The 14,446-nt window shown below is 45.2% G+C and overlaps 1 protein-coding gene across 7 annotated transcripts in view; it reads left to right on the forward strand.

Annotated features, from left to right (window-relative positions):
* Window positions 1–14,446, forward strand: part of Obsc (Obscurin) — a 153,097-nt gene that overhangs the window by 111,714 nt on the left and 26,937 nt on the right. For 6 of the 7 annotated variants that reach the window (XM_077646463.1, XM_077646468.1, XM_077646464.1 and 3 more), the window contains 12 exons: window positions 130–305; window positions 1,202–1,319; window positions 2,874–3,049; window positions 3,158–3,263; window positions 4,044–4,222; window positions 4,646–4,839; window positions 4,945–5,097; window positions 5,426–5,664; window positions 7,368–7,484; window positions 7,922–8,097; window positions 11,670–11,741; window positions 13,471–13,908. In XM_077646463.1, coding sequence (XP_077502589.1) covers window positions 130–305; window positions 1,202–1,319; window positions 2,874–3,049; window positions 3,158–3,263; window positions 4,044–4,222; window positions 4,646–4,839; window positions 4,945–5,097; window positions 5,426–5,664; window positions 7,368–7,484; window positions 7,922–8,097; window positions 11,670–11,741; window positions 13,471–13,908 — 2,144 coding nt within the window. The remainder of the gene's footprint in view (window positions 1–129; window positions 306–1,201; window positions 1,320–2,873; window positions 3,050–3,157; window positions 3,264–4,043; window positions 4,223–4,645; window positions 4,840–4,944; window positions 5,098–5,425; window positions 5,665–7,367; window positions 7,485–7,921; window positions 8,098–11,669; window positions 11,742–13,470; window positions 13,909–14,446) is intronic. The other variant, XM_077646467.1, reaches the window with a different exon arrangement.

Raw genomic sequence — 14,446 nt, forward strand, 5'->3', positions numbered from 1 at the left:
TGCTCGTTCGTGACACCAGTATTCTTTTCGTCTTCCTCTCATAATGTCAAGTCTGGAGTCTATCAGCTTTTTTTCCCCCTTGTTGTTGTTAGTAGCAGCCACTTCTCCATTCTCGGATGTCGCTTGCAGGCTCAAAGACGGCAAAAAAGTGGAACCTTCTCTAAGGCTGGCGCTGTCTCAAGAACCAGACGGCACAGTTCTTTTGTCGATAGAGCACGCAACGCCAGACGACGCCGGGAAGTACGTCTGCGTCGCCAAGAACCCCGAGGGCAAGGCAGAAAGTTCGAGCACGGTGAAAGTGGCAGGTAAGGGCCTTAGGTCGCATTACTTTTGCTCTACCGGCGACAGTCTGTGTGCGTCTTCCTCTGGTCTTGCGTCTTTTCTCGCTGGTTTTTTTTTTCGCGTCAACATGTACCAACTCGCCCAACAATTCACGCTTCTGAACTACTTTTGCTCTGAGTGGGGCAAGTTCAGCTTTCTTGGACACTACTTTTAAGTGTGAGGCAACTGTGGAATATTATGGATACTGTTATGAACACACTGAGGATGATGAATTTTGTATGGCGCAAGGGCATCTGTGGCCAAAGAGCGCCATGGGACAGGGTGTTTTTCGTCTATTCAAGGTGGGGTCAAAGACCCATTTCCCAAGCATTTCACCCTAAATAAGCCGAGCGCCAAGCCAGGGGAAAGCTTGTACCCATTGTATCGCCGTTTTGTACCCGGCGGCACTGGGGATCGAACCCAGCACCTCCCGCATGCGAGGCGGATGCTCAAACCACTGCGCCACTGTTAAGAACATTCTGATGGGAATGGTCTAATCTACCGATGCGTAGCGAAATCTTGCTTTTAAAGTCGGTCCTGCACTCGCATCAATTAGTAAAAACTGCCACGGTGGGGGGGGTCTGCGGATATATTGATTGTTATGGTGCACTCTTACGATATGCGAAAAATTGAGTTCTTAAACAACTTCCCGTTTAAAAAATGCGCTTGTCCAGAATGTATGAACGTGCGAGTTGCCTGCTATAAAAGCTGTCTTGGAATTTTGTTATTCTCTTTAAAATAAAATTTAATTGACGCTACGATACAGATCACAGCTATTTTGTCTCTTTTTCTTGAGAAATAGGATTCAGGGTAGATGTTTGGAGCAAACAATTATTCACGACGTAATGCCAAGTGCCCCTATTCGTATTTTATCTTCCAGAGCTCCCAAAATATGAGCCTGAAATTGTAGAGGAGCTTAAGCCGGCAGTCTTCACTGAAGGTGAACCTGGAAAATTGGAGGCCAAGGTATCTGGGGACCCCATGCCAGATGTCAAATGGTAAATACATTCTTTGCATCCTGTGTACCATGCCAAAATCTAGTCTCTCAAATGGACACTTGCGATCACTGTTAACTCGCAAGTAGTGTTATTCAACCATTAGTTGATCAGTTTAAGAGAGCGAATGCGAATGCAAAAACGCTGAGATTTCGGTGAACGTTAAAGAAGTCTTAAACTGACAACAAATTGCGCTAACACACAAGACAGACACTGAAGACGAGGTTGACGGGACTCGCGCCAGTCCCGTCAACCATGTCTCTTGTGTCTGTCTGGTGTATTAGCGCAATTTGTTGCCAATTTAAAACCATGAACAACTGGCCCAGCAAGAAGCACTAAGTTAAAGAATTCCAGTAGTTTTCGAAATTAATCCAAAGCCCTCGACCACGACTTGCCTCATTGTCGCTAACTGGGCATTGGCACGTAAAAATTTTATCAATTATTGTTATTACAAAGCTTCCCAATAATGAAAAAATTGCATTGCAACTTTATTCGTCGCAAGTGCTCACTGAATTTAGAAGCAGCTATCGGTAGCATTCATTTTTAAAGAGACAGGGGTGGAAGGCGCTCAGTGCCGAACTTATTTCGGACATATGGCGTAGCACTAGCGACCGAGTGATGCTGATGTCCGGTAACCAATCCTAGGAAAATGTCTGGGCAGAAGAAGCCTCAAGAATAAGGAAATAAGTGTTTTTTTTTCGTCTTCTACCGGATAAACTTGATTGCTTGGCAGAGTGCACGCCACAGTAAGTCGCGTAGCCGTGAAGAGAGTTCTAGGTGTTTATGAATGCAACCAAATGTAAAGTGCGCGTTGTACATTTACTACAGCAGGAGTATTTTACCCTTGACATATTCTTCTCGGTTGTGGGTAAAGCTTTGACAAGTCATATCATCCGCTAACAGAAGCCTTGGATTCTTAAAACGACATCTGCGCCCTGCGCCACAAAACGTAAAATTACTTGCCTACAAATCACTTGTCCGGTCTAAATTAGAATACGCCTCTGCTATTTGGAGCCCTAACCAAAATTATCTAACAAATTCCCTAGAATCAGTACAAAGTCGAGCCACAAGATTCATATATTCGTGCTATTCATATAATGTTAGTATATCGTCATTAAAAGCAGAGGCAGGCTTAACATCTCTAGCTTGTAGACGTCGTATCACTAGTATGTGCTCGTTTCATAAATTTTATTACAGCTCACTTCGTAATCCGCCCTACATCAATCCGCCGGCACGCATTTCCCCCCGCATTGGTCATCCCCTTCAAGTTGCCCGGCCTCGTACGCGCACTACTACATTTGCATCGTCGTTCTTTCCACGCTCAGCCACGGGCTGGAACGGCCTTCCACACGACGTCGCCGCAATCGCCTGTCCATCAACATTTGTGAATTGTTTAGCTACTATATTTAACAGCGAATAATTTATGTACCTTACGTGTTTTCTTTGTTTATTAAATCTGATTTATACATGTAACACCCCCAATCCCGGGGGCCTTTAAGGTAATAAAGTGAAGTGAAGTGAAGAAATCGCTCAAGTGCTACACCTCTTGAATTTCAGGATCAAAGATGGCAAAGAGCTTCCCGAAGACAGCCGCATTCGTTCGACCACTTCACCTGGCGGAGACGTGGCGCTCACGATTGATCCTGTGAAGCCCGAAGACGCCGGAAAGTACGACCTTGTTGCAGCCAATGACGAGGGCGAATGCAGAACCTCTGCTCCCGTTACAGTGAACCGTAAGATTTCCGTTTAATAATAGAAGGGCTGTGCTCAGCATTTTTAGTTTCCTTGCTCTCTCCACCGAATGCTTAGGCTGATTGGTCCATGTATTCGGTGCTTTTTAGATCCGCCGAAATTCGTGAAGCCGCTCGAGCCTGTTGAAGTTGTGGAAGGCTACCCGGCCAGGCTTGAGACGACACTCGCTGGTCAGCCTACTCCTGACACAGAATGGTAAGTTACTGATTGATGACCGCTAATTTCATTTTTTATTCGTCCTTGCAAGTAGTTTTATTTACTGGTTTTTGAATAATCGAAACAAGCAACTAACTTGCTACGCTCTTATTTAGCCACTTCCAGAAATGAGCAGCCGTTGTACGCTGTTCAGTAGTACATCATTAAAATACAGAGCAGGAGGGGGCGCTAGTTGTTAAATTGCATTTTCCGCGTCCATCGGTGACAACACAACGCCCGCAACAGTTCTTTTGAGTTCAGTTTGATCAGTTCCGGTCATTATAAAAGAGTTCTCAGCATTTTCCTTCTTTATATTTATACTATTGGTGCTTTCGGGCTACCACTATTTTTTTTTTCCTGTGTGAGGGTATATGTTTGCGCAGGAAGTACTGCGAAGAAGTTAACTTGCGGGGAACTGCTGTCTACAACTGCTCTCCTGATCGCAGACAACGTCATCCCCTTCCTTTCTATATACTGTGCATATATAATTTTTAAGCACTTCAATTTAACAACAGAAAAAAGAAACTCAAGACTGGTTGAGGCAGGCGTAATGCAGAGCCATTGAGTATTTGTAATTTTAGCGACTAATGACGTGCCTTACGAGCCATTTGTGTCCTCGCGAATTTACGGCGCCGTGAGCCCCTAGCCTACTTTGCTTTTGATATTTCATTGCTATTTTCATTTCGTTTCTACTTTCCTTTAATTTTGTGCATAGAAAATTTCAGCAATATTTGCTCATAAAGTCGAACTGCTACACCCGCATTCTTTATGTGCACGCAGGCAGAAGGATGGAAAGCCCTTGATTCCAGACGGAAAGAATATAAAAGAAACCAAGACACCATCCGGTGACGTAGCCCTCGAAATTCCCAAAGCAACACCAGACGATGCTGGCGTTTACACTTGCAAGGCTAAGAATCCTCTCGGAGAGAAAGAAACCAAAGCTCCTCTCACCGTGGCTGGTAACTACATGCCTCTGCTTCGTTGAATTTTTAAGCAAATTCTAGTTGAATGCGATAATACCGAAGGATACAAGATGGATGCCAAGAAATGAAGTAACCACTAAACGATAAAGCAAGAAAACACCCGAGAGGACTTGACAAACGGCTTTCATTGACAGCCGGCAAATTTTTTTCAGTCTTCACAGCGAACTGCATCTAATTTCACGCTGCTTGATATCGTTCTTCGAGCACAAGAAATGCCATAAATTGCTGCTACCTCTTTCAATGATTTTAATAAGCAGGGTAAAACGTTTACTGTGACTAAATCTACGATTGTACACGAAAGAAAAGTGTTAGATATGCGAGTATTTTTCCATACGTTGAGTGACAGCAGCAAGACAAACATCAGGGCATGTCATGTACGATAGACTGTTCTTCCTGCAGGAAGCGACACTGGCGATAAGGCCGAAGAAAAGCCAACCGTTTCTCCTCTCGATGACGTCGAAGTGATGGAGAGCGAGCCATTCACGTTGGAAGCAAAAATTACTGGAAAGCCGACCCCGGAGGTCGAATGGTTCTACGGCGGGAAGCCAATTCCGCGTGCCGCAGACCTCGAGACCACTTTCGACGGTCGCAAGGTTCGCTACGCTCTTTCTGCCACTTTCGATGTTCTTTAGGTGCCTGACCCATGCCTTATAATAAGTCAGTGACGCCTTTCCTTTTTTTAATTTCTTGTTCTACAGGCGAGGCTTTCTTCGAAACACAGCCTCCCGAGTCATGCTGGTAGATACGAGTGCCGAGCAACGAACAGTGCTGGGAAAGCTTCGTCCAAAGCGACAGTTGGCGTCACGCCAATGAGCAAGCCGTACTTTACCAAGCGACTCACTGACTTGGAGGTAGGACTAAATGTCTTGCCATATAGGCGTGAACTATACGTTACAGAATTCTGTGTCTCATTGAATGCTTCATGGGGCCTGAGAAAGGGCAGGTGTAATAGAACGATTCCTTTGCTCCAATTCTTTTTCATTTCTATCATATGCGCCACACCGAGTGGCCGATCCAGGTGATAGCCGGGGGATTGAGGGGCTTCAGCTAATGACGAATGAAAAAAGAATCACTTCAAAGTTACCTGGAACCGATTCGTTTTGTTATGTCGCCTATACAGTGTCCAAATGGCTACTTTTTTTTATAACTCACACACTGACCTTGATGGTTATCTTCTAGGCATCTCCAAATGAACCATTGAAGCTGGTGACGAAGGTCAAGGGTTATCCCGAACCAGAGATCACGTGGCGCTTTAATGGAAAAGTAATCGAACCAAGCATGAGGTATACCATGAGCAAGGAGGGAGAGGTCTGCACCCTCACCGTCCCTTGGCCAGAAAGCAAGGATTGTGGCGTGTACGAATGCCTGGCGAAAAACCCCGTGGGCGAAGACAAGTGCAGTGGCCGGATCACAATCCGGTACGTGCATCCTATTTGCATCTTAGGGGAACAATCACATAACCATCATAAACGTTGCATCGTTCACTAAGTACGTCAGGCGCTGATAATGACTAAGAACGTTCCCAAATATATCAGCGCTTTATTAGGCGCTGGAAACACTCAATAAATGCCACGCTGCTGCTTTATTTGAGTTTTGGTGCACTATTTTTTCCATCAAAACGACAGCATACAATCAAGCGACTTTTCAACGCGAAGGCTATTTGTCGTGGCACTAGAGAAGTTGTAAAGATTTTGCAGAATTAATTTGATTTTCCGAGACCGTTGCTGCCACGTTTTGCGTCATTTATTTTATGCTAACGAAATTTTAAAATTCCTCAGAGTACTATTCATCATGAGGCACCCTTCAGATACTGGCACGTTTAGCCATGCAGGTTTTCCCAAGTCAAAGTACATAGGTAACTACGCGAATGGAATGAACTGTCTGTTGTTACGGTGTATTTCAGACGTCAGTGTTCTTCCACACGCCTAGTTCATTAATCCAGCAGTCAATGAGTTGATTGATTGATTGATTGATTGATTGATTGATTGATTGATTGATTGATTGATTGATTGATTGATTGATTGATTGATTGATTGATTGATTGATTGCAACTTTGCGTGCTGCTCCTTCTGATGAAATGAAAAATCCTACAAATTTTTACATTTTTAAATAATTCTCCGTCGTAAAGCGTCTGGGTATCACAAATGCCGGGATGTCGAGCGCACACCAAAAAAACGCTGTTGGCCTCATTCCTAGAGCACGTGCTCCTTAGAGCACGCGAAAGAGCAAGGGAGACCCCTGCCAGTTAAGAAGTCTGATAGGCTACTCTAGATGACAGCTGTGATAAATGAAGCGATACATACAGGCGTGCTTTTCTAGACAAAGATTTTTGTTTGCGTTCACTTCGTTGATCGTTTTCTTAAGTCGGTTATCGTACACAACGCAGTGATCGTCGTCCATGTTTATGCCGGAATGCGTCCACAGCTTCTAGCACTTACCCTGGCTCTACCGTAAACTCAATGCCCTGTGCGGAAGAACGCGTAGGAATTGAGTCCAAGTGTGCGTTTAAGACCGCGGCAATCACAGCGCGTGCACACATCGTCAAGCGGGGTGATATTAAACTTCGCAGGCTACACAGAAGCACTTTCGCGAAGCCTTCCTAATGTATCTTCCAACTTACCAATTTATGTCTAGACCATTGAATCAGTTATTAAAAACCCATCTATTTCGCTCCATTCCTTCGAGAATTTGGCGAAATATCTGAGGGCAGGGATTGCATTTCAGTCGGTTTCGTGCATAGAACATTAGCGTCATTTTTTATGTCTTTGCGCACTCAGGTCGGACACCCTTTGCCTGCCTGTTTACACCGTATTTACGCCTGACATCAGAGTATTCAGAAGAACACTGAAATCTTGGAGCAAATGTCAGCCTTACCGCGGTGTATATTATCAAGATAAAAATGTAATACGTTCCCGTGCCAACCACCTTGCGCGTGGTACTTCCCCTACACCAAATTTAGCTCTGCAGCCCTACCAAAACCAAAACACCTTGAGGCTTCAAGTTGTGAACTAGATATAAAAAACATATAACGGTGGCGTCTTGCGCGCTCTGTTTGCGTGAACATTCGCGCTTTTATCCATGTCAGCTTTGCTTATTAGACTGCATGACTTCCCTTCTGCAGAGAAAAGGGAGAGCCACCATCGTTCGTAAAGCGGCTTGAAAACTTGAGGATCCCTGAGGGTGACACGGCCACGTTCACCGCGCGCATCGCCGGCACTCCACTGCCTGAGGTTAAATGGTAAGTGTCGTGAGCGTTCGGACCTCAACATCTTGTCAGTTTTCAGAGAAAAAACCATGACGACAGGCATATCTGCTCATGTGGGTATACGGGCGCAACTCTATTTAAATCTATTTAAATTTAAAGGATTTTGCGAGAAGCGTAATAAGTCGCGTCCGGTTTCGCATGTGCACGATGCAAATTTGGTTGAGCAACGGATAATTTTCTCTTTAAAAATTGCGGGGCATGATTAACAAATTTGTCATGAGTTCGTGTCCTTGTTCAGCACCTTTGCTATCACGATGTTGTCTACCATGGCTAGTGAGCGCAGTTACTGTGGTCGCTTACTACCTGACCTTAAGCAAGGAGGCCGAAATGGCGAATTCGCAGCCAAATGGCACCTTTAAGTTGCGGCAGAGGTCAAAGTAGCGGTCCTTCTATTGTGCTTCCGCTGCCAGGTTCAAAGACGGCGAGGAACTGGAACTCACTCGTCGTCACAAAACGGAGCTCGAACCCAACGGAAACCTGCGCCTGACCATCCGCGACTGCAAGCCTGAGGACTTTGGAGAGTACCGAGCGTCCATCTACAACCCGTACGGAAGTGACACCTGCATGGCCACCCTGAGGGTCGAGAGTAAGGAATTACTTCTGTGGCATTCGCAGCTGCTGCAAATGGATCCGCTTGTGCCGTGCCTCGTTGTCGTGGGCATTGTCGCGTCCATGCTTGTGGTCATACTCTATCAGAGGGAAAGCCCTGCGCCGTGCGAAGATGTCCCTTTCTTTGATGGCCTCAACCAGTTTGTCTTCACGTGCGCGAGAAAGCAGTGCGATCTCTGAGAACCTAGCTAAGCCGCGGCGATCCAGCGTCGGAGCTTGGCTGGCGCAGGTGTCCACTGTTTGCTTCGAGCCTCTACGGCTTGAACGGCCTTGTTTCCTCAATGTTCCTCTTAACAAAGACGAGAACTGACGCATTCCCGAATGCACACTGAAAGGTGGACTGTTTACTTGTGTACATAACTTGTATTTGTATCTACCCTCTTGTGATAGTCCAGCACCATAAGTACATGAAAAGGCTGATCTCTATAGTTATTGCAAGAACTTAACCAAACGTAGAAAAAGATACGGGGTTTCACAGTTCACGAGCTCCTTTAAGGATATTCATTACACAAGTTTATAGACAACGACCAACCCGCATTTATTAACAAAGCTAACGCTACCCGAGTCCTTCCATCGAAAGCTTCGACGCGAAAGCTGAATTTTGCCCGACACCGATGAGGCAGCATACTGTAGATTACGTGCCTAAAACCGTACACCTTGTGTTGCTTATCGAGGAAACAACGCCGAACGTCGTTGAACAGCACATGTAATACACCAGCGAAGCGATGCGTTAACGTGACGTGTTCAAGAATATTCAAGCGGCACAATACTGGTTTTTGTCAGTCATGTTTTGTACAGCAATAGTAGCGTCGCGTGGACTGATTCTTCCTCTTTCTCTGTGAAAACTGTCAATTGGCGCATTCGTGACTACTGTTAGTGTTACAGATAAAGTGGTAGAAATAAAATTAATAGCTATAGTATTCTGTTGTTAATAAATTAAACATTTAGTGTAGGAGCTCAAGCAAATTCTTGAGAATCCATTATGCTGAATAATAGTTGAAGGCTCTGTTGTTCTACGTGTCATCTCGCGACTGAACACAGACTCAACAATCAGCAAGCATGTTGACTTGCACATTTCTCATATTTCGTTTTTGGCATGGCTTACAAACAGGTCCACTCAAATCGTCCCTCTTGGAAAATTCACTTTACCGAGAACTTTTTTTTTTGTCACGAGAACATTCAGAGAAGAACTTCTCAAATAGGCACACACCGATTAATAATATTTGAGTAGTCGTACCGAGCAGTCGTATTTGCTAAGTTTTCATCGCATCCTATCGCTCAGCGCATAGTCTATTTTCCCTAGAAATATCCTTAATCTGAAGCTCTTCTCCTGCGTTAATACCTCTCTTTTGCAATGCAGCTATTCGGTGTAACACTAGTAGCCTTGCAGTAACCCTAACAGCCTGCGCTTGCTCAGGATTAAAGAACGATGGCGTTCACAGCCAAGAATTACCGTCGGAGAAACCAGTATGTTTGAGTGGACCTTCTAAGGTAAAGTTGTTCAGTGTTGATTTTATTCTTGTCCTGAGACCTTGTATGTATGCAAACTTCTATTTTTTCAGTTGTATAAGTCCTACAAAATATACTAACTTCTCGAGCTCACCGAGGCATGCCAACAGTGCCAGTGTGTAGTTAAATTCTAAGTGTGTACAGAACCATGTATTAAATAATCGAATGTATATTCTACTGTCTTGTTCACGACATAATTGCCATTAAAGGTGGTCTTCTGTACCGATTCTGGCTTGTGGATTTCTCTAATGAAAAAGCAGTGTTACCTTACACAAAAGTTACTTCCACTGCCAAAAAGAGAAGAAGTTATACGAAAGACGAACCCTTTCTCCAATAAAAAAAAAATGTTGACACGGTGGTATGCCATCTTGTTGGGCTGTGTCGGGAGCTCGGTGTACTGAAACTTTTGTGTAGGCAACACTCTAGCTTTGGAAGGAGTAGTCGTAGGTGCTTGATAAGTAACCACTGCACGCCGTTTACGCCATAACTCTGCCGTAATTTTATGATAGATTTGCTGCATAGTTATGTTTCATGTTAAAATTGATCTATTTACCTTACATACACTTCATTAAGAAGTAACGTGGACATTACAATCTTGTCTCAAATACTGGTCACTCATTAACCTAAAATAAATCCTTTGTATTTTGCCCGCTTAGGCACATTTGGTGCAAGCAATTAAGGAGGCACAGCTCAGAAATTTTGAGTGACGTTTAGAAATGGCTTGCAGTGGAGCGCGCGCAAGTACTGTTTTTTCCCGCTGAAGGAAGAATGTTCATAAAATCCTTTTCAGATATCCGACATGAAATAAAGCTCCCACAGCAAAATGTTTCATAAAGCATAGCTTGCGCTTCCTCCCAGTGCGTTACATAAATGTAACTGCTGCTGCAGCTTTTAAAACACTGTGTACCCACAAAAGGTAACTTGCTCACAAGTCCACTTTAAGCGCTGAACATTATTAAACATCGGAAGCACTACACATAAAAGCTTAAACCAAGATACTCGTACGAAATAGAGGTTTGGGCCGAATATCTTTTCTTGTCATATATCAAAGACCTTACTCGTAATTAGGTTCTGTGCATAAATGTTTCTGGATTGTTTTATAAATTAAAATATATATACATATACTACTGCTGCCCTTATGCTCCGATGCTGAACAGCTACTGTACTTTCAGTTCCATGCTCGCTTTAACGCGGCAGACTGCAACATGGAGAGTGTTGGTCACGAAATTCGCTTGTGAATACTGCTCGTGCCAAAATTTTAATCACTCGAGCTACGCATTTCGCCTTGAAATTCACAATGATCGTTGCCACCACGTCTCTCAACACAATCCGCGAAAAGGTAAGTATAATTTTGACGACAAAACCTGTAGTGGCACCTTGCAACTGAACCCTGTAGTATTTAAACATCGGTTGCAACGTACATCACGGTTGTTTATGTAACGGGGCCGTTAAGTTATACCCGTAACAGATCCTGCGGCCACGATGCCACCATATACGACCGATATCATTATCTAATGTCTGCCCAGTTTGAACGACGGTACCTCGCGCTTTACTGTGTTTGCTCACAGTTCGCACATAATATATGTATTATTTGAACCGAATTGATAAAGGAATGTGTGTCAAGCTCGCCACGATGTTTAAGCATATCCACTGGGGTTCCACCACCGTTAAACTTGAATTTGTTCTAATACATTAACAATCAGATGCTAACAGGAAAGCAATAAGGCGGACTTACAAATAATCATCCGGTAGTTCGCCGTAGAATAATGTCCCGACGTGGCCTATGTTTGGTACTGAAGACGATTGTTTCTAAAACACTACAGCACACCGTCGCATGTTTCCAGTAATATCTACATGCATGGTGTGGCGAATTGTTTAAGTTCCTGTAGATCTGTAAGTACGAAAGAATGCAGTGTTGATCTCACACTGGGTTTTAAAACAAACTATATTTCGCATTCACAATAATCATTTTGTTTATTGCAAATTCAACTCCAAACTCTCTGCGAAAATATTTTTTCTTCACGAAGTTCTGATTTTCAGGTCCTTACGACGACGGAAAGCGACGGCCGTCGACTGACAAGTACCCAAGCCGCGACATTCCTGAAAAGACTGGTAAGATCCCTGATGGACTGTGATGGTAGGAAACCTTGATGTCTTTTTTTGTCGCCATATAAGCCGGACAGTAGTGAAGCTAACTAGCCGACAATCATGTATCTCGTATGTGCTTACTATTAGGAGCGAAATTTTGAAGAAATAGGAAGAAAACTTTTTGCACATCGTAAAAAAAGGCCCGCGCTTGGTGAGCTGCTGATTCTTCTCGTTTTTTTTTTTTCGGGGGGGGGGGGGGACATTGTTCCTCTTCAATAGGTATATCTCGCTCTTCGCGGCTTATTACGGTTCCTTCTCTTCTGTATAAGCTGCCTCCTTTCTCTTGCAGCCCAAGGAGTACTAATTAGTTGCGCGCGGTTTGCCGCTCTGGCTGCGCACCCTCTGAAAGTAGATGAACCGCACCGGAATGTCTCCCTCCTCAAAACTGCATGACAGCACCGTCAGTGCACTTTTGTTTGTTTGACGCACGCAGAACCGTAGTTACCGTAGTGGTAGCCTAGTATTAGAAGTTCGTTGTTCCAGTGCTCTGATGTATCTGTATGACCTCGCGTCTGCGTGATGTTGCCTTGGTTGCTGTTGTTTTTTTTTTTGAAGGAAATCAAAGTCGCCCCGGTCAAAATATTTTTACAAGCAAAGCACAACCACTATACGACCTTAAAGAGCGGGTCGCGAGAGCGCGTACGAGCGCGTGTTCAGTTTTGGTTTTGCCTCTAGGCCAAATCTAGAATTCGAGCATTAGGGTCAGGCCCTAAGCGGATAGCACCAGGGCACAAGGCCGCGCCCATCTATGTGGAAATCCTCCACATGATTAATTTTGCTGCAGCTGAGACACTTTGCTCATTGTTTTCTGCGAATTAATGTGCTCTAAGTACTCACTTTTTTTAAACTATCCTGGCCACAAGTCATGGGTGATAAAGAGTAGTTGATTTTGGCGATACATCGAGGAATGGCAAGGCGAGGTTTCGTCGCAGTGACATTAATATGATGTCCGCACAATACGGACACTGCCGCATTGCAGCTATCCTCCACTGGGCGCTGTACATGACGATAATTAAGAATGCGGTGCGAAGAAATGAAAAGTTTCGCTATGATAAACATAACCGAGATATTTTCTCATCTAAAAATTTGTAGTTGAAATCAGAAAGCGCGGGGCGCTTTGTGCCTCAGGTTTGACCCCTTTACCAGCCAACAGTCTGAACAAACTTAAATTGACTGTTCAATTATTGTTAAAGAAGAAAGTCTGAAACAAAATTTTCTCGCTGCTGTTCGCCTTTCTCTCAACGTCTGAGCGATATATGGTCAACCAACAAGCCATACATTTTATGCGGGCGGCAGTAAGTGCAGAGACAAGTTTCATTGCACGAACCGAATTTCGCTCATGCGGACAGGGTTTCGAAGGAACCGAGAGTTTAATACTCATAAGACAAGCAGGACCATCACAACCATTTCGAAGGAAAGCGGCCGCTCTGTACACCTCAAGACGCACAGGTTTTGTGTCTACAGGGAAGCAAGGCACTGCAGGGCTCCAGGTACTTTACTGCTTATCTGCGTAGGCACGAAAACAGGCACTTGTGTGCCGATGAGCAAGTTGCAAACAATAGTGTTGTGCCACAGGTGTGATGCTCCATTTGCGCGCAGTGCACGCTATTAGTAGTGGCATTGATGCATGCGTCGCTCCTGCACAGTGTGAGCAGAACCCCTGCACCGTGCATGTGTTCTCTGTATGTTGCAGACGTGCGGCGCGGTAGATCACCCTCCCCACGCCAGTACCCTGAAGTGAACGGCTATAGGGCGCCGCCGCCGCGAGACGAGCGCCGGCGCGAGCCCTACAGCGGGCCCTACTCGCATGAGCTGCCGCCCACGTCGCCCCTCCCGGGTCGGGACTTTGACCGGCCCGATTACGACCCAAAGTCTCGCCACCCACCCCACCCTCGTTACGACGACCTGGATAGGCCGTACGACCGCATCACGCGGCCTGACCTTGAGCCCGAGCCATACTACGCAGGCGTGCCGGACCCGCTCACCGACAAGCCCTACATCCGACGCATGACGGACCGCGACCTCACGCTGGGCTGGAAGCCCTCGCTGCCCACCAGGTCCCGCATCCCGGTCACCTACACGGTCGAGATGGCGCCACTGCCCGACGGAAACTGGTCGCCCTACAAGTCCGGTGAGCATTGGCGCGCTCTGTGAGTGCCTCGCGCTGCGCTCGACGAAAGATCCGAGCATGGCATTTGTGGTCGAAGGGCTTTGAGTTGTACTCGGGTGGTAGCAGAGACAAGGCGCACACTCCCTAGCATAAATGGAAGGTTGAACGAAAAGCTGTGCGGACAGCATTTCTTTTGATGGGGTGATCGGCTGCTAGTAAACAATTAGAGCCGCTGGATGCAGGCAAGTTCAAAGTTTGCCATCTAATTCTTGGTTGAACAAGGTTGTTTAATCTGATCACGTAATTCGCAAAATAATCGCAACATATAATTATTATCGGCACAATATCTGAAAAAAAAAACGTACCATACCATCTTTGTCACAGTCATTCAACTTTCCTACAGCGGTCGTAGGAACATATAATAGTTTTCTGTGAATGGCACGGGGTTTGGAACCAGTTCTGTCAGCTTTAAGACGTGTAACGTTTCGGGTGATTTAGTTACTGTTATAACACACGCTCGTTTTGTTGATGTCTATGTCACAATGAGATGGCACTCCAG

This window comes from Amblyomma americanum, chromosome 1, assembly GCF_052857255.1.
Source record: "Amblyomma americanum isolate KBUSLIRL-KWMA chromosome 1, ASM5285725v1, whole genome shotgun sequence".
Taxonomy (NCBI): Eukaryota; Metazoa; Arthropoda; class Arachnida; order Ixodida; family Ixodidae; genus Amblyomma; species Amblyomma americanum.